The sequence below is a fragment of the Calliphora vicina genome, chromosome 1 (genome assembly GCF_958450345.1).
Source record: "Calliphora vicina chromosome 1, idCalVici1.1, whole genome shotgun sequence".
In the NCBI taxonomy this organism is placed as follows: Eukaryota; Metazoa; Arthropoda; class Insecta; order Diptera; family Calliphoridae; genus Calliphora; species Calliphora vicina.
Genome location: NC_088780.1, coordinates 153,077,130 through 153,100,132, shown reverse-complemented (window position 1 = coordinate 153,100,132; position 23,003 = coordinate 153,077,130). Strand labels below are relative to the sequence as shown.

At 30.4% G+C, this 23,003-nt stretch overlaps 1 protein-coding gene across 1 annotated transcript in view; it reads left to right on the top strand.

Moving 5' to 3' along the window:
• The window catches only part of Nha2 (Na[+]/H[+] hydrogen antiporter 2), a 140,591-nt gene that overhangs the window by 92,324 nt on the left and 25,264 nt on the right, over positions 1-23,003 (top strand). The window contains exons 6-8 of the mRNA XM_065516188.1: positions 9,948-10,123; positions 10,196-10,302; positions 19,756-19,944. Of these exons, the coding sequence (XP_065372260.1) occupies positions 9,948-10,123; positions 10,196-10,302; positions 19,756-19,944 (472 nt within the window). The remainder of the gene's footprint in view (positions 1-9,947; positions 10,124-10,195; positions 10,303-19,755; positions 19,945-23,003) is intronic.

Genomic DNA, 23,003 nt, shown 5'->3' with positions numbered 1-23,003 from the left:
TTTTGAATATAGTAGATAATATGTTAGATATTGCCGGAATACAACATTTTTAATATGTTATGTATCTGTCGACATTCTTATTCAAAAACCCAATCAGAAAATTCATTTTATTTAATATTACAATACATTTATCAATGTGGCAAGTTGGTGCCGACCACTGTTTCAAATACCTCTCCTTATAAACCTCTGACTTCAAGAGGAACAACGTAAAGATAGAGAAAAACGGAACCTTTTTTTGTTTTTAAATTAACATCTAAATATATGAAGTTGCAGTGTTCGGTATATTATGCAATTCTTTTTAACCGCACAGTTTAGAAAACAAGTGTTTAGGAAGACACACGAACATGAACGCTTATAGAACAACTACTAAGTATGTACTTTAGAAACAGCTACCAGTAGCTAAAAAAAAATATGGCATAAAACATAAATTCACAATTTTGTAATTAGTTGCAGCATACTCTTTATGACTACTTTAACACAACAGACACTGCAAGGCACACATATACTACTTAGAAACGTCTAGCTAGAATAGTGTTTCCCAACATTTATACCCATCCAGTTCTAGGAATTTGCTCAAGTTGCAGAAATAGTACCGATTTTGTTGAAATAAATACATAAAATTATATGATAAATTAATTTCAAATTAAAAAGTGGCCCAGGGTCAAAAAAGGTTAGCAGACACTGATCTGGAGTATGGAGTATGTTAGCACTACAGCAAGAAATTATAGTACTGCTAAAATTAGTAGTAGTGTGATAAGTACTATTTTATTTCTATTAGCACAAGTAACATCCCAGCAAAAATTTTGTGAATTTTTGTAATGACAACTAGTTATTTCATGCATTCTTTTGTAAGGAGTGGTGGTTACCCAGCACATTATTTTATTAACTAGAATAAGTACTTATTTTTATACAGGCTGGTAATGAACTTTTGCATTTAGCACAGCTATCTAGTGTGTTTGACTGGAAAACGGGAGGTTAGTGGTTCGCCACCTGTCAAAGCCATTAATTTTTTTGTTCATGTCATATTCATTTATATGCTGATGTTAAAACTATTGTTAACTTACAATAAAATAACTCGTACATGGAGCAGTGAGTTAGCAGGTTGACTATCAAACACAAGCAAATAATGTGACTGTTCGATTCCCACACAAGGCAATATTTTTTGTGTTTTTTTTTAGCTACATATTCTTGTTGTGAATTTACTACTTATTTCTCAACTGATTGTAAGTATATTTGTAAGCTTGACCCCTGAATTTTTAAGTAGTGTTTCAGTCAAATAATAAGTAGTTATCGCTTTGCTCCAATTATACTTGCTGGCTTACTAGGTAAGTAAAGTTTTTGCTGGGATCTATGGTTATTATTGAATTCATCAGCAATTAGGTGCTGTAAAATGTCTAAATCTTGTAGATTCCTAGCATGACAAAGTAGCGTAGTTGCACTGTGCATTGCTAAATTTAAAAACAAATTTTCTGTCATTTTTGATATCGTCCCCTTAATAAAACCATAGTGTATAATTATTTTGCCATTTCGAAATAATAAAGTTTAAAATGTTTGTTTTAGTGCAAAAATAAAAAAATAAAAATCCTTTAAAAAGCGACATTTAAGGATTAAAATATTCTACGAAAATGTTTGCCGGAAAATAACAGGGGGCTCTCCAAAGATATCAAAGTTGTAAATAAAGCTCTTTACGCTTAATTAGCAAATTTACATGCCACCTTGGGTATCACATTTTTAAAAAAATCTCCAAAAATCTATTTATGTTCCGAATGAGCTGATATTTAAAATATAATTAAGCATTATTTACAACTTTGGTATCTTTGGTGACCTCCACTAAAATTTTCCGGCAAACATTTTTGTAGAATATTTTAATCCTCCTTTAAAAAAAGACATTTAATCCTTTTTTAAAGCACTTTTCTGATTTTCTCGAAAAACAGGGTCAATTTGACCCCTAAATAGTAGAGATAGAGGATTAAGATCTTCCACAAAAATTATCCCCATAAAATTCCACGATATAACTCTGACAATAAGAATCTCTCAGAAATTAACTTACAACATTTTTTTAGTTAGTATAATGCTCCCATCGTTCAAAAAATTAAAACTTTCATCCACTGCAAACAAAAAATACAGACCAGCAGAACTATAAGTTCATTCTACAAAAATGATCTACTCAATATGCCCTTTCAGAATCGTAGGGTCGCTATTCTGTTCCAATCCAAATTTGTTGGTCAGTGAAATTTCTTAAACGTGTATTTGGAAGTCTCTCAACGCTAGAGGTTTTGATTTTATACCCATACACGCAGAGAAAAAATATAGTTGGGCAAGGTTACTGTAACCATTTCAATATTGTTACAAGTTTTTTAACTATATTATAGTCACAGTAACCATTTACATGATTGTGGTAACCATAATATGGTTAACTTACGATTCACATGATTGTCTCAACCATATACATATATGGTTACAGTAAACATATATATGTTTGTGACAACCATTTATATGATGAAGGACTTATCATATTATGGTGCTCTCGGCTTAAGGCTTATCATAACCTGAGAACAACATATTATGATAAAATTATTCATCATAAATATGGTTGCCACAAACATATACATATATGTTTACTGTAACCATATATATGGTTGAGACAATCATGTGAATCGTAAGTTAACCATATTATGGTTACCACAATCATGTAAATGGTTACTGTGACTATAATATAGTTAAAAAACTTGTAACACTATATAAATGTTTACAGTAAAAATGCCCAATTATATTTTTTCTCTGCGTGTAGTTTCTTGGGTAAATTTTCTTAGAATTTTTCGTAGATTATGGTTTTGCTATATGCATGTTGACCAAAAAATTGACGCACCCTAATACATATTCTTGATCGCTATTGATAGCGGTGTCGATATAGCTATGTCCGTCTGTATGTTGAAATCAACTTTCAACAACCACCAAATAACTTATAAACATGATTCAAACATAAATATATCCTCCGTAGTCAAACATAGATTGCTACTTAAAATCGAGGAAATCGGCCAATTTTTATTCATAAAAACTTTTTTTTACCAATATTTGTTTTTCACGAAATTAATTGCTACTTAAAATCGAAGAAATCGGCGAATTTTTATTCATAAAAACTTTTTTTTAACAATATTTGTTTTTAACGAAATTAAGTTTTTATCAAAAAAAAAAATGTTTCACCAAAAATTGTTTTTATTATTTATCTTAAAATATATTTTGGTGAAGATTCGTCAGAGCCAAATATAGCACACTTATTTGCTGTTTGTCATAATTGCAAATTTATTATCTCAGATTGAAAGGAGGACGTTAAAATGCAGGACTTACAATAGATGGCGTATCTTTTGCACGCGTTTTTGGTTTTTAATAACTTATATGTCATTTTGAAGGGTACATGCCTGCCATTTATTCTCACTTAGTTAATAAACATTATAGTGCAAACAACAACGTTTTTTATTCTTCGAAAATGTGGAAATTTTTACCAACAAAACGTCATATGCGGGAAGTTTTGCTTTACTTTGCTAAGCACACCGATTACACACCAATTCTTATGGTGAATGTGTTCCATCGGTTTTAATGAGTGACTTATGGTTTGTTCGGTTCAGAAGTGGTGATTTTGACACGGAAGACAAAGATCGCTCAGGCCAGCCGAAATAGTTTCAAGATTGCAGCCGTATTCATCCAGAAGCAGGGAAATTGGGTACCATACGAATTGAAAGACGATTTTGTATGTCCGAAATGATGCTTGAACGCTATAAAAGATAATTGTTTTTGCACCGAATCATTACTTGCAATGAAAATTGGATCCATTACGATAAATTTTAGTCATGCCACCTAATTCTCAAATGACCGGTCCATAGTTAGTCATAGCTCCCATATGAGTCCCACTTCTGAAAATCTCTTTAATGAATATAAGCCTCGTATCCACATTAGGGTGGCTCTTAATAAACGAAAGTTGGATTTTGGCCATTCTCACCCCCCAGTTTGGTGAACATTGGTAAATCCTGAAAAAATTTTAGGTAAATCGGTTGGGGTTAAAACGTGCTGAAAGCCCTCTGAAGTTTTGAGATGCATTTACAAGGGGAATAAATGCATTTTTTCAGTTTTTTTTTTTTTTAATTTTGCCATTAAGAAATTACTTTTGCAATTTAATTTAAAAGAATAGAAATGTGTACGTAATTGTCGTTCTAATGAGACATAAGAAACATAAATTGGTTAAAAAATGTTAAAGTTATTAAAAATTAGCCAGGCCATTAACGTGTCTCGGGCAACTAGAACAAGAAATGTAGGAACAAAATTAACATATTTTGATAAATATTAAAATAAAAGCTCATTTGTCTCCGTAGGATACCGTTAACCTATTCGCAGGTATGACCAAAGTAATAAATTTTTTTAACGGCAGGTTCAATACTCCGTTTTCAAATTTTTGAAAATTTTGTTAAACAAATTTTAGAATTTTTAGATCATCTTATTGGGATTTATTGAGAATATAATAGGGAATACAAATATGAAAAAATTGTGAAAATATCTCTTATAGTTTTTCCGTACCTGCGATATAAATGAGTGAGAATGGCCAAAATCCAACTTTCGTTTATTAAGGGCCACCATAATCCACATAGAATTCAACGCAAATAAGTTTCAAATAGACGTAAATCACACGACCTAATTCTATGGCGATCGGTCCATAATTGGCCATACCTCATAAAGAAGGTCCTCTTCCAAAAATCACTCACGGAAATAAATTATTGAATTTCAAGACGCCTAGAAGGATAAAATAAATTGATTTTCGAGACTACTAGAAGGATTTGGAGAAAAGAAATTCATATTGAAAAATAAAAAAAGGATTTTAACAACAATTTATTGTTAGGAACATTTTTCACCATTTTCCTAAAAATGGTTTGGTAAAACAAATTTCAAAAACTGTACTCTAAAAATAGTTGTTTTATAACTGAGTTATAAATTTTTTTAAAATTATTAATGCTGTACATTATTCGTACTCATAATTCCTAGAACTCAATGAAAATAAGTAAACCATAGTAATATATGATTATGTATGGTATCGAATACTTGGTGCTTTACTCCTCCCATAAATGTATTGTTATATAATATGAAATTCGCCTAAAATAAGCAAACACAACTAAGTAGTATATAAATAATTAAAGAATTTAAACTTACACACAAGGTAACTAGTAGGTACTACCCACTGTGCAGCTGTTGATTTTTCTAATAAGGAAAAATTGCTCTGCATGTGGAGTTTTTCTTTTTTGCCATTTTTTGCACTTGTATGCAGTAAAAATTTAATAAATTTTATGTGTATGTGATTATAACAAAAAAAGAAATACAAAAATTGTCATAATCACATGCACATCCCAGTAGTTAAGCAAGTAGTCAATGTATCCCTTAAAGACAGTAATTGTCTTATCACTTGGCTGACTCCAATTTATATATTTTGGTCATTTGACACGTATGTGCTCTCTGTAGTGCAGAGCGAAGACAATTGGTTACTTTATACATCCCAAGTAATCTAGCCTGACGACAATTGTCATTTAATTGTCTCTAAGTAATCTGGAGTGTATTCACTTTAAACGTTTTGTGAGTAATTCGTACAAACTGGTTTTATGCAAATTGTTTTGATATAATTCTCATACAGTTTATTTTTTATTTTTGCTTAAGTATAGTTATAACCCATGTAACATAGCATGAAGTCAATAGTCAATTTAGTGTCTCTTAGTAACCTATAGTGAAGTTACTTTAAACGTTTATCTTAGTAACCTATAGTTATGTTACTTTAAACTTTTATTTTTTGCACTTTAGAAAGTAATCTATTGGAAAATTGTCGGAGCAAGGTTTGTTTACAAGCAATCCTTTATTAGACTGTCTATGATATGTCTTTTTAGCTGACTATTTTAGGTCAATTACCATCCATATATGTTAAAATAACTGGTTATATGGCTGATCAAGTAACCAGTTAGGTAGCTAGTAAAGTTACTGGCGCTATTTAACTAGTATGTGAGTCCAATGCGTTGACTACTTTGAACCAGCTATTAGACAGTTTCAATGTAATAAAAAAGGGTCAATGCTTTGGACATGCAAGTGTTAAAATAACTAGTCACGTAGCTATTGAAGTAACTAGTTCCCACCCTAAATGATGGGTAAAATCACTAGTTCGGGACTGTGTCCTAGAACTGCTGGGATACAATTTAATAGAATGGGGAAAAAAACTATGAAATTTACTTAGTTGTAATAGTATGTGTTTGTGTTATTAAGATTTTTTTTTTCGCAAACGAACAAGTGAAACACTAAATTTCACATACACTTATTTAGAGGACTTTGCTACACATCAGTTTTACAAGAAAATATTCATGTTAAGCCTTTCACTTACACAATATTAACATTTTTTATTATGCATGATGGTTTTGCTACAGACACACATGCCTCATATCTGGCATTAATGCATGTATTCTGCCCCATCCTGGCTGTCAACTGTTGGGTGTTTCTATGTCGTTTCTCTTTGTTTTTTTTTTGCTATTTTTTGGAGAGGTCTTACGCTAATGACACTAGAATTTTTAATTTTCCAGACTTTAGGTTGACTACAAACAGCCACAGCTACAAAATTATAGTTACAAGTGCAAGTTGGTTGTAGTGCTAGCTAGAACTCATCGTTGCCGTCATCATCATCATCATAAGTTTTTTGCTTCTCTCTTTTATTTAATGATGGTCGTTGACGTTCATTTAAATGGCTGTGAGTGTGCTTTTTTATATCTATGAACTATGTTACAATTTCATATAACTAAATGTGTCTTAGTGGAAAAATATCAGGCTATTGGTTTATAGGCCTTTTTAAATTAGTATTATGATTCCTATAACCTTCCACAAGGCTTTGTCTTTTCCTACTAAATCATCCAATAGACATTTGCTGCGTTAAATATGTTTGTCTTCTATCTTTAGAAGTCAAAATTTGTATAATATTCTAATCAAATACCAGCTTTAGTACTTTCCAGCAGTTTTCCATTGACTAATATATAAATTAATGTATTCCATTTTGAAAGTAATGTTCACCAAGTTCTAATTACTTAGCTGACTCCACTTCATGATCTTTGTAATGCAAAGAGAAGTCAATTGGTTACTTTATACATCCCAGGTAATCTAGCGTGAAGTCAGTAGTCACTTTAGTATCTCTAAGTAGTCTATGGTGTAGTTACTTATAACTTATAGATAGTAGTTATTTTAGCCACCACAAGTAGTCTATTGTTTAGTCAGTAGTGAGTAACTCTCTTTTTGTTATGCGGAGTTTAGTCTTTGAAATTTTTGGAGATTCAATTGACAACATTTGTACAATATAAATTTATTCAAACTATTGGCCATTCTTTGCTATGACCTTTTCCCATCTTTGTGGCAACATATGGATTACGAGTCAAAAGAACTGCTCATCTATTGAAGACAATATCGGTAGGTTTGTTCCAGAATGAAGTGTATCCCAGACAGAGCGTTCTGCATCAATCGAAACCAATAGTAGTCGGACGGAGCAAGGTCTGGAATATATAGCGGGTGAGGCAAAACTTCCCAACCACATCATTCTTAATAGATTTAACAGGTTTGCAACATGTGGCCGACTGTTGTCATGATGGAATATTAAAATTGTCTGGCCACATATTCTAGGCATTTTCGATGGTCTCTTTTGGTCCCACAAAATTCAGAACATTAACTTATCGCAATGGATATTTGGCTTTAGGGTCGATCTTCACGTACGACCTTTTACGCTTCGGGTTATCGTAATAGATCAATTTTTAATCGGAAGTAATGATCCGGTGCAAAAGGGTTGAAAATCTTGCAAAATCATATTTCAGGTCTCTTGGCTTCAATTCATATGGTAATCAATTTCCCTGCTGCTCGTTTTAAAATTGCTGCTTGAGTAGCTACCAATGATTTAGCAAGCTCTTGTTGAGTTTGACTATAATTTTCATGGAGTAATGCCTTCGGTTTTTGGCTGACCTTTGTTGTTTACATGACAATATTCAATAGCAAAATGGCATATAAGTTATTATAAGGAAAAATCGCGTTCAAAATATACGTCATCTATTGTAAATCGCTAAAGTCCGCGACTTTTTGAATTTCCCGGCTCTTAGCTTAAAAGGTAACACTGCTCCTGTCAATAGACATCTATCAGTTGACTCTTGTCAAAATTTGAACAAACTGCGTCATTTAGTTTGTGCTTGACAGCCTGACTGACTTGAGGATGAAATTGGAATGAAGCGATTATTTTTTGCGAAAAAAGGCTAAGCCTGATAAAAACTATGGGAATTCAGCACCATCAATTTCAATGGTAGAAAAGTAGTTTACTGAACTACTTTTCGGCATCTTCTTGACACCTAGATGAGGTCTCTACACCTGAAAAAATTAAAAAAGTCACGATATGGTGTTTGCCGATCGGAGAATGAAAATGCGAGAGTGAATGATCACTTGGGTATGAAAAAGCATTCTGCAAGATGGCTGCCGCGTCTACTCTCAATAGGGTGCTTACCAGGTTACACACATGTGCAGTTTCCATGAAAAGAAATCAATGAATTCTCCGGATTTAGTATCGAGTGACTATTTTACAACTAAAGTTGTGTTAGGAATTGGCATAATATGTCATCCCGAACATATCTAAAGCCAATGGAATGACTTGACAATGTTTAAAGTGACACATATGCCTTTAGAGTTAAATCGCAAACACTAGGATTTGTCAGTCATATTCCAAATATTCAAAGGCTTTCGCAAAAGGCCTTCTGTTCCAACATATACCTACTGGATTGCATAGTTTTTAAAAAAAAGATCAAATTTGTTTGCGTATATGTATGTTTTTTTCAGGAAATTAGTGGTTAAAATTTGTGTTTGAGTATGTTGTGTTTTAATAGTTTTTATGTTGAGTTTGTCATATTTTTTTCTCATAACTTTATTAAAATCCAATCAAAAAGTTGCCAAACATGTAATTAAATTGTTACATAGAAATTATTGAGAGGGAAAATTGTAATTTGTTTGAAATTATTTTACAGATTAACAGTTTATTAGCGCGATTAATTTTTTTTTCTTGTACACATAAATTTTAAATACAATTTATTGATTTTATGGGGCGTTTAATATTTAGTTTTTCTTTACTCTCATTTGTATAAATTTTAAAAGTTACAACTTGTTGATAAATTGAGCTTAAATCAGTGGTCGGCACTTATAGCCACCTGCGACCGAAAGCATAAACGAAACTCCACAAAATTTTTAAAAGAAAAACAAATTGAAGATGGTGCATCAAAAACAGAATCAGAAAATTAATTTTATGCAACATTACACAGAAAAAACAATTTCTTAAACCGTTTCAATTCAAATATTTGTCACATATTGAACTGGTTTCAATTATTTCATAATTAAATCAAGTATTCATTTGCTCAAAAACAAAATTTCTTGATATTTTCTATTGAATTTTGAGTTTTGAATTTGATTATTTTGACAATTGAATATACAATTTTCATTATTGGTTGAATTTCAATTACGAAAATTATCTATTCAATAATTTTTGTATTTGAAATTCAACCAATAACGAAAATTGTATATTCAATTGTCAAAATAATCAAATTCAAAACTCAAAATTCAATAGAAAATATCAAGAAATTTTGTTTTTGAGCAAATGAATACTTGATTTAATTATGAAATAATTGAAACCAGTTCAATATGGGATAAATGTTTGAATTGAAATATAATTTTTTCTGTACACAATACATTTATTAATGTGGCATGTTGTATTTGTGCCGACCACCGCTGGCTTAAATGAAAGTAAGAGGGTAACAATTTTAAAACCGATTTAAGTCCGATTGTTTTTTCTATATTTTGAATATTACTTATACAAAGTAATAGGTGATAATTCTATTTAATTATTTAATATATTTATTTTGCAGTCTTGTGATTACCGCCGTCTCTCCGAATGTTGTTGTTACCGTGATGCTAAAATTGAAAGAAGAACGTTTGGGCCTTAACAGTGGCATTCACACACTCATCTATGCCATGACCACTTGCAATGATGTAGTGGCCATATTTTTATTTGGCGTATTTTGTGGAGTCATATTCTCAACGGGTAAATATTTTGGCGAAATCTCTATTAACTCAAACATATAAAAGTTTAATAACACTTTTTCTCCTCTTTAAGGTTCGTTAACGGAGCAAATTCTACAGGGACCCATTGGCATTGGTATTGGCATAGTATTTGGCTATGTATATGGTCTTATGTTACAACTTGTACCCTCGCGTAATGCGGTAAGTAATCAATGTGTTTTAGCTGTAGCTTTTCAAGGATGTGTGAGCGGGGGGAGGGGGGTTTTGCTAAGGAATTGAGCTATAAAATTTCTTTTTATAGCACATATTTTTGGTCATAAATGTTCACAGCTTTTAGTACTTGAAACTATGTGTGTATGTACGAGTAGAGTGTGTTGCAAAATTATGTAAAGAAATGTAGTAAGTTGTAGCTGCAACATGCTCGTTTATAAAGAGTGAGACTTGTTCTTGTCCTCGCACAATTTTGCCTTTTGTTAAATATTTGAAAAGCGTATTTTACACAAGATAAAGATATTTTTCGCATATGTTGATTTGAAGTGCAAGAGATTTGAAAGTATTAATTCATATATTGAGAAATAATTTTAAATTCAAGTTAATTTATGATTTCTATGTCCATAGAAAAAAGTGATTTTGTTATCGCCTCAAAATAAACCTTGTTTTCTTTTATTATGTTTTCCAAAATATTGTGGGTCTAGTGCAGGCGCGCATCCAGGTCACCCATTTGCGGAGTGGGGGTGTTAAATTAAAATTTGATCTATATTTTCTCTTTTTTTTCCCTTTTTTATATGAAAAACTTTCCTATTTCACCCCCTCTGGATCCGGGCCTAGTGATAACCGTTCCACAGTGATTTAGAAACTTTTATTAAAATAATTCGCTATCTCAGAACTATTGGAGGTATCGTAACGAAATGTCACAAGGTTGGAGCTGCATTGTTTTAGAGTTGATTCGCAGTTATTCAACTTCCAAGGCGAAATGGGGGCCAGTGAGTGTTCCCTCAAAATTGGTCACTTAAGAACTCAAATTTTTTTTTAAAAAATCGCCAAAAATCCATTTATAATCCGAATGAGCTGAAATTCTAAATATAAATGGACACAAAATTTGTTTTCATAAATTTTACTTTTAAATTGTATTTAAATCAAAAGAAAAGATTTAATTTTACTTGTTACTTTGTTAAAAAAAATGCCCATGTATTGCTTTAAGAATTTATTACTTTAAAGAACCTGCTTCAATAGTTTTGGTAACAAAACTGCTGCTGCTGGAGTTGGTTGTCTAGTGTTCATACATTTCCTACATTGGCAACTTTTAACTATGCTGCTTCGTTATTGTGTTGGTTTTGGCGTTAAAGTTGTTTCGTTGTATATTTTTCTTTTATGAGAAAAAGCTATTTTATGTTTATTACGCGCTGCCGCTGTAGCAGGGCTGGTTCTTAATGGTGTGCATAATCAAATGTACAAGAAAATAATGTAACTGAAACAAATTTTGCTCGTACGAGCACCAGCACTATTGCAAATGGTAGAACAGCAGGACATATCGCACATGCAGTTCAAAAGTGACACAACTCCAAATTGATTTTTCGGGTTTATATGCTTAAACTATGGACAATACACTTTGTTATCTATAAAAAAATATCAGTGTATTTTGTTGTTGCTAAATGTTGTTAAAACAACAGTTATATCTTGCATTATGTTTCAATTTGTATATAATTTTTTGCGATTTCTGGAAAACTAAAATTTTGAGTTGTGTCACTTTTGAACTGGGTGTGCGATATGTACGTACTTTTTCTAACATTCACAATATTTGAGTACTTAGTACTTGGAAATGAACAAAACGAACCATGACCACGAAAATAGCTTAAGTAACATTGTATAATATTTTAGTTTTCAGAATATTTGTGAAAAAATTAGTTGTAAACTTATCGAGAATTTTTAAAATAACTCTTCTATGTAGTAGAAAACCAATATAAATCGATATTGCTAATAATTGGTTAATCGATTTTGCTAATAATTGGTTATTTTGCTGATACAAATTAGCGACAGATGAAGATTTTTCGAATCATATACAATAGTTGTTCCACAATGTTTGTAAGATAAAACCCTTGTATAAAGTAGTTAGTAGTATTAAGAATCGTGTATAATGAACCATGATAGCGAAAATAGCCTAACTATTTCTGTTTTTAGTATCTTTTATAAAATTTTGTCAAAATTTCATTAAATTCTAGAGAAAAAGAAAAATGTTTGCTGAAATTAAAATAATTTTTATATGAAAACTGTCAATAATAACATTTGATTAAAACCAGTAAGAAACCGAATCTTGTGCCGAATCTTACCCAGTATGCAACATTTCGAGTCAGTTCTTTTTATCGAACTTATTTCGAATTAAAATCGAAAATATGAATTTATTATGATGCTCTATCCAATCTACATTTTTTAGAATATCGTATTTTAATATTTTATAGAAATGGCGAATAATGTTCGAGTTTTTTTTTAATGTCAAATTTTATTTTTGCACAAATTGACAAATTCATATACATACATATTATTCTTTTGTCAATTTGTGAGAAAATAAAATTTTATTTCTTATCCTATCAATAACATATTCATAAAAATATAGTTTAACACGAAAAATGGATCAAAGACGTCTTAAAAGAAAAGCGCAGCCAATTATTGATGTTGTTTTTGACAACTCGAATCTCATAATCAGCAAACATCAGAAATATGTGCAGAGTTTATTGCATTTGAAAATGAAAACACATCTAACGCAACATTATTAGATAATAATAATAAAGGTATTGAATATGCATTATTTCAAGAAGAAATTGCTCGATGGTATTAAGTATACGAAATTGTTCATATATCTAATCGAAATCGAATCAATTTAGAACATTTTTAATACCGAAAAAGGTATAGTATATCGATAAAAATTAGAATCAGAATAATAAATAATTTTCGAATCTTTATCGCTCTGCACTCTACTTAGGAAAACACGCACATTCTCGACATTATATCGAAGTCGATATCGATAAAATTTTACGAAAAAATGATTCATTTTCGACGTAACTTCGAATCATTTTGCATACTGGGTAATATCCACTATACTTTAAAACAATTATTGAAAATATTTTTTTGGTAAAAAAAAAACTTAATATTCTAAAATATTCTCGATTTTTAATAGCAACTGAAACGAAACTATAGCCGAGATATTGATGTATGTATCATATATGGGCAATTGCATATCATCGTACGTGACATTTGTACGCCTATAGAGGGAATAGATTTTTCAAAAATAAGAGTATCTGAAAAATAATTTGGTCTTTATGTTCCATTCAGAGGGTACTATATTTTAAAATAATAAAAAGTTATTTCGAAACATTGTTGTCCAAACTATCGAGCGAAATAAGAGTATATCGTACGTGACATAAAACGGAAGTCATTTTGAAGTGCATGTAGAAATATGCGAAAATTTTCGATTCGTGAGAGGCGTTAAGTTTTATTTTAATTTCTTTCACAATCCGTGATTTTATAATAACTAAAATTTAATATCGTACGTGACAGATTTATCTCTTATAATAAAACAATATATATTCTGTAAACATATGTATACAAAAACTAAAAAAATTAATGGAAACAAAAATTCCCTGAGGTAGGAGCAATTTTATACGGTACAGGGCATCTGCCCCTCGAAACTTCATTAAGTATTCCAATGTTTTTCTTAAATGAATGTGTCCAATGATGCTGAATTTTATTGATGGTACTTTGCAATTCTTCTCTGATTCGAATTAGTATTTGCAAGCAGTTTCTTCGGTATTTCCGAAAGTTGGATTGTAATGATCGAATTTATTTTTAACCCTCGGAGGTATAGGGATTTTAAACGGTATAACCAGGTCTGTGCAGACCTATATGGGATTTGTATGGAAATACATAGTCAGGTCTCCTAAAAGTATGTGTAAATTTGTTTGTTTGATATTAATTTTTATTAACGTTCAAATTATTCATACGTCTGCACGGACCTGGTTATGACGTTTGAACCAAAATATTTGACAATCTGGATTAAGCCGAATCAGGTTCCACAATCGGTTCGATTTTTTGCTCATTGTGTCCGGAGAATGTTGCTCCAGGAAGTCAAGGAAAGATTTGTCTCTAACAATAAAGATAACAATAAAGTTATACACACTTTTATATGCAAAAGGTCTGCAGAGACCCGGTTATACATCCAAGGGTTAAACCTGCAGTTTAAGCAAAATTGTTGGTTATAAACGATCCCTCCACAAATTTTATGGATTATATTATTTGAAATGCAAGGACTTTTAGCAGATTCAGTGGCATAAACATTATATAACCAATTGGAATGTGTAAATAAGTTTGAAACCAAATTTTTAAAAATTTATAAGATGTTGCAATTAAAATTATCTTCACATGCCATTTTCTTGATAAATTGAGGCTACAAATTACTTTACTTGTATGTGGCATGTCATGTCGAGCATGCCTGAAGAGCAGGACATTGTTAACAAATAGAGGCAATCATTAAAAACTTTCTCCATCAAAGTTTTGTATTTAGCACTTAACCTTTTTTCGCTATTAGGGCTCAATATGTTTGTAATTTTGTTGGTATTCGAATAAGGAAACATATATTAAAAATTATATAAGGCCTTTATTTTTGTACAAGTACAAGAAGTACATTTTGTTAAAGTGTGAAATTTGCAACAAACTCTGGAATATACGTGTTTACATACATATATTTTGCATTATTACTATATTAGCACGCAGACACTTTAAAATGTATAGTTTGCCAACATTCTTAAAGAAAATATTAAAAATCTACATAGAATTGAGAAGTTTTATAAAGAGTCTAGGTTGTTATAGAGTAAACATAATATGTAAATGTGCAAAATATGAAAAATATTCAAGTTTCTGTAAACCTTTTTTTATTATAACCAATATTTGAAATAAAAAATCATTATTCTTTATAACATTTCACCAGACAGTTACAATTTCTTTCTAAATCATTAAACTTTCTTTAATTATTTGTCTTTTTGAACTTCAAACCCGAATATAACTGAAGCATACTTAAGGGTGCACAAATAAAATAAAATTTTATGCATTTGTTTAGGAGTCTAAATTAAATAACAGCTAAGTATGTTTTGTACTTACCTGTCTGCCAATCTCTCCAAACAGTTTAAATATTTCTAAAACGAGAGAAAAAAGAAAAAAATATCAAATAAACAAACTGAAAGAGTTGTAACTTTGTGCTTCGACAAAATGCAAAAAAAAAAAAAAGTTTCTAAATTAAAAACACACAATTTGCATAAAAGAGAAGCAAATCAAGGAAAAAAAGTTCAACCAACCCGAAAAGATAAATTTTATTTTGAATATTGTTTTGCTGTTGCTGCTACATACTGTTTGATTTAATTCAACTCAATATACTACACAACAAATATTTGAAAATTGAATTTATTATGCAGTCAGACATTTTTAAATATTCATACAATTCAATCAGTATGAAAAGTTAAAAGTTGTACGAGCACTCAGTTAAATGGATACTCACTCCGAAATTCGCATATAAATTGTTGCGGGTTGTTTTATGGAAATTATGGTTTGTTTGATTTTTGAAATAATAAATGTAAAATAGTTAGGTTTTTTTTGGAATCATCGGAAAGAAATATTTATGTGTAAATATAAATTGTTTAGTAATAAATGTTACTAGTAACTGAATTTTAAAATTATTATATTTAGTTATGTAAGCCTGAAGATATGCTATGAATTCTTGAATTATGAACATATTTAAATAGACTTCGATTTTTTGCTTATAAATTGCTTAAATTGTTAAGAAAATATGTTTCTTAATGCCTGGGTTTCGCTTTTAATAACGTCTATAATATTTATATGAAATCTGTCAATATCAGTATCGTTTTGATAAAAATAACCAGGAATTTATATAATCAGACTTAATATTCTAAACTACTGTTTATAGATACTTTTATAATTTTTGAGAAACCATAAGAATATAGAAACAATTTTATCTATCCATATAAATACATTATTTCATCGATGTTCTTTATAACTTGCAGCTAATACAGCAACTACAATCATGCTCATGACATTTTTATTAAAGTTCCATTTCTCTAGTTTTTTTATACTATTTCTACCTGCAGGAATATAAAACTTTTACAAATTGCTCGTTTCTTTTGCAATACCTTGAAATCCATATAAATTCTTGGAAAACTCATTTATTTGAAAACACAAAAAAAAAACAGAAAAGTATTTTACTAACAATGGTTTTTAGCCTTTTCCACATAAATATGTATGTGTTTTAGTGCTTTAAAAATGTGCGTAAATTGCTGCAATTCAATATAATATATTAATGCATTTTTTCCTTTTGATATGGCATTTTTAAAAAAACCATAAGAAAAAATTGTCTTTATAGTAAACGCATAAATTTAATAAATCAAATAGTAAATCTTTCAACAATTGCATTTTCTTCTCTTTTCGGTTAAAATAGTTGGCGCAAAAAAGTAATTGAAACCGGCAAGATATTGGCAGGGCTTTGTGTGTTACACAATACGTTTTTGGCATGACAAAACATACTAGATAAAAGAATCAAATAAAATCAAAGAGTAAAATATTTATCGAATATTGTTACTTGACAAAAACTTTAAAGAATGCATGTTTTGCAATAAACTTTCTGCAGATTCAAAAGACTTGTTATTGATATTCAGTAAAATCAGCTCATAAATGTAAGACAAAAATAAATTGCCTCCATTTTTAACCCAAAATCGATATTTACTTCTCAAATTTCTTTACATAAAATGGTAAAAACAGTTTTTACATAAAAGCTTTTTCTCAAAATAGTCTCAAAGCTATTCTAAACTTCTTTTCATAAAATATTGTACTTTTCTACAAACATTTTTATTTGTATAAAAACATTTTCCTTTAAAATATTTTAATATAAAAGCTTGCTGCCAAAAATAAAGTTTTTCCACAAACAAATTTCATAGTAAAGCTCTATTAAAATTACTTTTATAATAAAACCTTTTTCCCAAAAATCTTTATTAGTAGTTTATTTTAATTTTATTTTCTTATTTTCCAAAAAATACTATTTAGTGGAGAACTTTATCCTGTAAATTTTAGAAAAGTGTTTTTAAAAGAGTAATTTTAAAGAAAAGCTTTTTGTAAAAAATTAATTACAAAACTATTTCCAAAGAAAAGCTTTTCCTAGAAAAATTTTGTTTCCCATACAAATTTTTTAAGTTTTTCTTAAAAAATATTTTTCCTAAAAGCTGTTTCCTAGAAACATTTCGCCCTTGTGTTTTTTTTAAGTCCAGATTATTTGGCTAAATCTGGTCTTTCAAAAAAATCACGAGTTAGGGCTTTTCTATATTAAGGAAAGGATCTTTCAGAACTATATTTTTCAAGAAAATTTCTTTTGAAAACCCCTTTTCCATAATTCAACCATTTTTTACAAAAAAGTACATATTTGATGGAAAAGTTTTTTATAAGAGGTTTTTCTTTAAGGATAAACATTTTGCTTCAAAATATTATATTCAATTATATCAAAAGATTGCTCGTAAAATAAAGCTTTTCAACACACAAGTGTTTTCATAATAAAGGTATTTTAAAATTTATGCTTTTATAAAAGCTTTTTCTTAAACAAATTTTATTACCTAAAAGCTTTCCAAAAATTACATTTAAAATAATAGTTTTCTTTCCAAAAATCATCAAATTTGCTATTATAAAAGGCTTTTTGTACAGCAAAGCCAATTTCAAAAAATCTTTTTTCACATTTCATTGAACATTCCCAAAAAGTCTTTTGAATTTGAGGGATTTCACACCATTCTTATACGAAATTTTAAATTTGACCCTCGATCATAAAAGCTTTTTCACAGATAAGCTTTTTCTCAAAAATTTTATTTTTATATAAAAGCTTTTTCTATAAACATTACGAAAATTCTTTTCAAAGAAAAGCTTTTCCTAGACAAATTTTTAAGAATTCCAAAAAGCTCAAAATATATTTTCATAGAAAAGCTTTTTCTTATAAAACATTTTTTCTAAAAGCTGTTTCCTAGAAACATTTTTAAAACAACATTTTTTAAGAAAATTTCTTTTGAATAATTTCTTACAAAATAAGTATTTTGATAGAAATGTTTTTTATAAAGGAAACCCTTGTATAAAAACATTTTTCTTCAAAATATTAAAGATTGTTCCCAAAAATAAATCTTTTCACAGAAAAGCTTTTCCACATACAGTATTTTCATAATAAAGTCACATTTTTTAAAAAAAAATTTATTAAGAATAACTTTTTTCCCAAAAATCATTAGAAATTCGTTATTCTAAAAGGCTTTTTATAGCAAAGCCATTTCCAAAAAAAGATTTTTTTAGATTTCATTGAACATTGAAAAGAAGCTTTTTCCAAAAAGTCTTTTGAATTTCAGCCAAACCAAAGCGAATTTAAAAAACCTGTCCTTCAAGTTTTAACAAATTCGGAACGGGTAAGGTCCGATGCCTTGTCGAAAATTTGTATTTAATCCCACAAATATTAAGCATATCTTTAATTTTTCGTGTGTTTTATATAAATTTCATACATTCACACCAATTTAATTTGATACACCAAAACCTCCTTGCTATCAAAAAATCAAAATAAAATTCCATTAATTTTTGATTTTTACTACAACGTATTTGCTACTGTTGCTCACAATTCTCTTTGGAAAATATACATTTCATTTTCCTATATTTTCATTTTATAGTATTTTTTTCTTGCCACTGCTGATATACATCATGTAATTTTAACAAAGCCTAAAGGGTTTCTTTTTTAAACTACTAACAAGCGTTGAAATTACAAAAATTGGCACACACTGAAAAAAAATTATAAAATACTGCCACAAAGTATCATTTTGTGTGGCTGTTGCTGCCACTACTCAACAAAAATCCTTAGAAAAACGTAAAACATGCACATGTTAAAAAAAAAATCAGAAAAAATTTATGAATTGAATCGAGATTTTCCTTCCTGCACACACACCCATACACATAAATAACTTGTAAGCTTTTTTTTCCAAAAACATAAAAAATTTGTGTAAACCATTTTTTAGGTTTATTTTTGTTGCCCGATAGAATTGGCCGTTTATAGTAGAATCTTAGTAAGTTCATCTAAACTAGTTGTACATATGTTGCATTTGGAGAAACTCTTTTATGGCCACAAAATAACATTTATACAGCTGCTATTCACGCAAAGCCTATTTACAGTGTTATTTTTTCTCTTTTTTCTGACACTGTGGATTGTATAGTACTGATAAATAAATAATTATTAAAAAATAAAACAAATACAATGTACAGATAGTGGTAGAAGTACATGCCTTTAAAGTTCAAATAAGTTTATGTGAATAACCACTTTTTGTCCACTCATTAAATACGTAAAACTCGACATCTGGCATACCACAGTGCAAAATCCTTTATCAGAAATTTAAAACCACCATTGCTTATTGCTGTAGCATTCTTCGTTTTAGTTTGTAAATCACTGCAAGCAACAAGAATTCGTTTCTTTTGTTTATGCTGTAGCTTAATGTATTTTCAACATTTCCAAATGTTACTTTTCATGCGAAAACTTTAAATTTTTTCTATTGTATGTATTTATATTGTGTTTTTTCTCTTATTTTCTCATTTCAGAACTACGTAAATGGTTTACGTTTCGTTTTGACCGTCTTGGGCGGTACCATTGCCGTAATGGGCAGTAAAGCTATCGGTTATCCATCGGCTGGTGCCTTGGGCTGTGTAACAGTTGCTTTCATAGCTGGCATTGGTTGGAAGCGTCAAGAGAAAAAACTGACACCACAACAACTGCAAGCATATGAAAATGTAAGTTTAAGTTCTTTTTATTTTATTTTCTATATTCATCCATTTCTCAATAGCGTAGCTGTTTGTTTGTTTGTTACACAATTTGAATTCACTCGAATTTATTTGTTTTTGTTTTCTATTTAGACTATTTTTATTCTATTTTGTGTTTATATAGCACTGCTAGCAAGTCTTACGTACTACAAAATTGTGTAAATCTCATGGACAGTTTGTTACAGTGTTTTGAAAACATTTGAATTTTGTATCTATGTATGTACGCGTACATGTTTAAATATACATATGTATGTACGTCTGAGTGATGGCACATTACTATGCGAATTTATATTCCGTTAGCTGCTGATGTTTTCATAGCAAAAGGAGGACAGTTTGAAAAAACTAGATATCTTTATTTGCATGTACGATATCTTAAACTATTACATATGTTTAAAAGAACAGATTTTAAATCAACTATAGTTAAATGCTTTAGGCAGACTTAAATAAATATATTTTATGAAATATGGTATAACCACATATTTTAATAAAAAGTATCAGACATTTCAAAATTGTATTCATAGTTATAGTAGTCATAGTCTAGTCATAGTCTAGTCATAGTCTAGTCATAGTCTAGTCATAGTCTAGTCATAGTCTAGTCATAGTCTAGTCATAGTCTAGTCATAGTCTAGTCATAGTCTAGTCATAGTCTAGTCATAGTCTAGTCATAGTCTAGTCATAGTCTAGTCATAGTCTAGTCATAGTCTAGTCATATTCTAGTCATAGTCTAGTCATAGTCTAGTCATAGTCTAGTCATAGTCTAGTCATAGTCTAGTCATAGTCTAGTCATAGTCTAGTCATAGTCTAGTCATAGTCTAGTCATAGTCTAGTCATAGTCTAGTCATAGTCTAGTCATAGTCTAGTCATAGTCTAGTCATAGTCTATTCATAGTCTAGTCATAGTCTAGTCATAGTCTAGTCATAGTCTAGTCATAGTCTAGTCATAGTCTAGTCATAGTCTAGTCATAGTCTAGTCATAGTCTAGTCATAGTCTAGTCATAGTCTAGTCATAGTCATAGTCTAGTCATAGTCTAGTCATAGTCTAGTCATAGTCTAGTCATAGTCTAGTCATAGTCTAGTCATAGTCTAGTCATAGTCTAGTCATAGTCTAGTCATAGTCTAGTCATAGTCTAGTCATAGTCTAGTCATAGTCTAGTCATAGTCTAGTCATAGTCTAGTCATAGTCTAGTCATAGTCTAGTCATAGTCTAGTCATAGTCTAGTCATAGTCTAGTCATAGTCTAGTCATAGTCTAGTCATAGTCTAGTCATAGTCTAGTCATAGTCTAGTCATAGTCTAGTCATAGTCTAGTCATAGTCTAGTCATAGTCTAGTCATAGTCTAGTCATAGTCTAGTCATAGTCTAGTCATAGTCTAGTCATAGTCTAGTCATAGTCTAGTCATAGTCTAGTCATAGTCTAGTCATAGTCTAGTCATAGTCTAGTCATAGTCTAGTCATAGTCTAGTCATAGTCTAGTCATAGTCTAGTCATAGTCTAGTCATAGTCTAGTCATAGTCTAGTCATAGTCTAGTCATAGTCTAGTCATAGTCTAGTCATAGTCTAGTCATAGTCTAGTCATAGTCTAGTCATAGTCTAGTCATAGTCTAGTCATAGTCTAGTCATAGTCTAGTCATAGTCTAGTCATAGTCTAGTCATAGTCTAGTCATAGTCTAGTCATAGTCTAGTCATAGTCTAGTCATAGTCTAGTCATAGTCTATTCATAGTCTATTCATAGTCTAGTCATAGTCTAGTCATAGTCTAGTCATAGTCTAGTCATAGTCTAGTCATAGTCTAGTCATAGTCTAGTCATAGTCTAGTCATAGTCTAGTCATAGTCTAGTCATAGTCTAGTCATAGTCTAGTCATAGTCTAGTCATAGTCTAGTCATAGTCTAGTCATAGTCTAGTCATAGTCTAGTCATAGTCTAGTCATAGTCTAGTCATAGTCTAGTCATAGTCTAGTCATAGTCTAGTCATAGTCTAGTCATAGTCTAGTCATAGTCTAGTCATAGTCTAGTCATAGTCTAGTCATAGTCTAGTCATAGTCTAGTCATAGTCTAGTCATAGTCTAGTCATAGTCTAGTCATAGTCTAGTCATAGTCTAGTCATAGTCTAGTCATAGTCTAGTCATAGTCTAGTCATAGTCTAGTCATAGTCTAGTCATAGTCTAGTCATAGTCTAGTCATAGTCTAGTCATAGTCTAGTCATAGTCTAGTCATAGTCTAGTCATAGTCTAGTCATAGTCTAGTCATAGTCTAGTCATAGTCTAGTCATAGTCTAGTCATAGTCTAGTCATAGTCTAGTCATAGTCTAGTCATAGTCTAGTCATAGTCTAGTCATAGTCTAGTCATAGTCTAGTCATAGTCTAGTCATAGTCTAGTCATAGTCTAGTCATAGTCTAGTCATAGTCTAGTCATAGTCTAGTCATAGTCTAGTCATAGTCTAGTCATAGTCTAGTCATAGTCTAGTCATAGTCTAGTCATAGTCTAGTCATAGTCTAGTCATAGTCTAGTCATAGTCTAGTCATAGTCTAGTCATAGTCTAGTCATAGTCTAGTCATAGTCTAGTCATAGTCTAGTCATAGTCTAGTCATAGTCTAGTCATAGTCTAGTCATAGTCTAGTCATAGTCTAGTCATAGTCTAGTCATAGTCTAGTCATAGTCTAGTCATAGTCTAGTCATAGTCTAGTCATAGTCTAGTCATAGTCTAGTCATAGTCTAGTCATAGTCTAGTCATAGTCTAGTCATAGTCTAGTCATAGTCTAGTCATAGTCTAGTCATAGTCTAGTCATAGTCTAGTCATAGTCTAGTCATAGTCTAGTCATAGTCTAGTCATAGTCTAGTCATAGTCTAGTCATAGTCTAGTCATAGTCTAGTCATAGTCTAGTCATAGTCTAGTCATAGTCTAGTCATAGTCTAGTCATAGTCTAGTCATAGTCTAGTCATAGTCTAGTCATAGTCTAGTCATAGTCTAGTCATAGTCTAGTCATAGTCTAGTCATAGTCTAGTCATAGTCTAGTCATAGTCTAGTCATAGT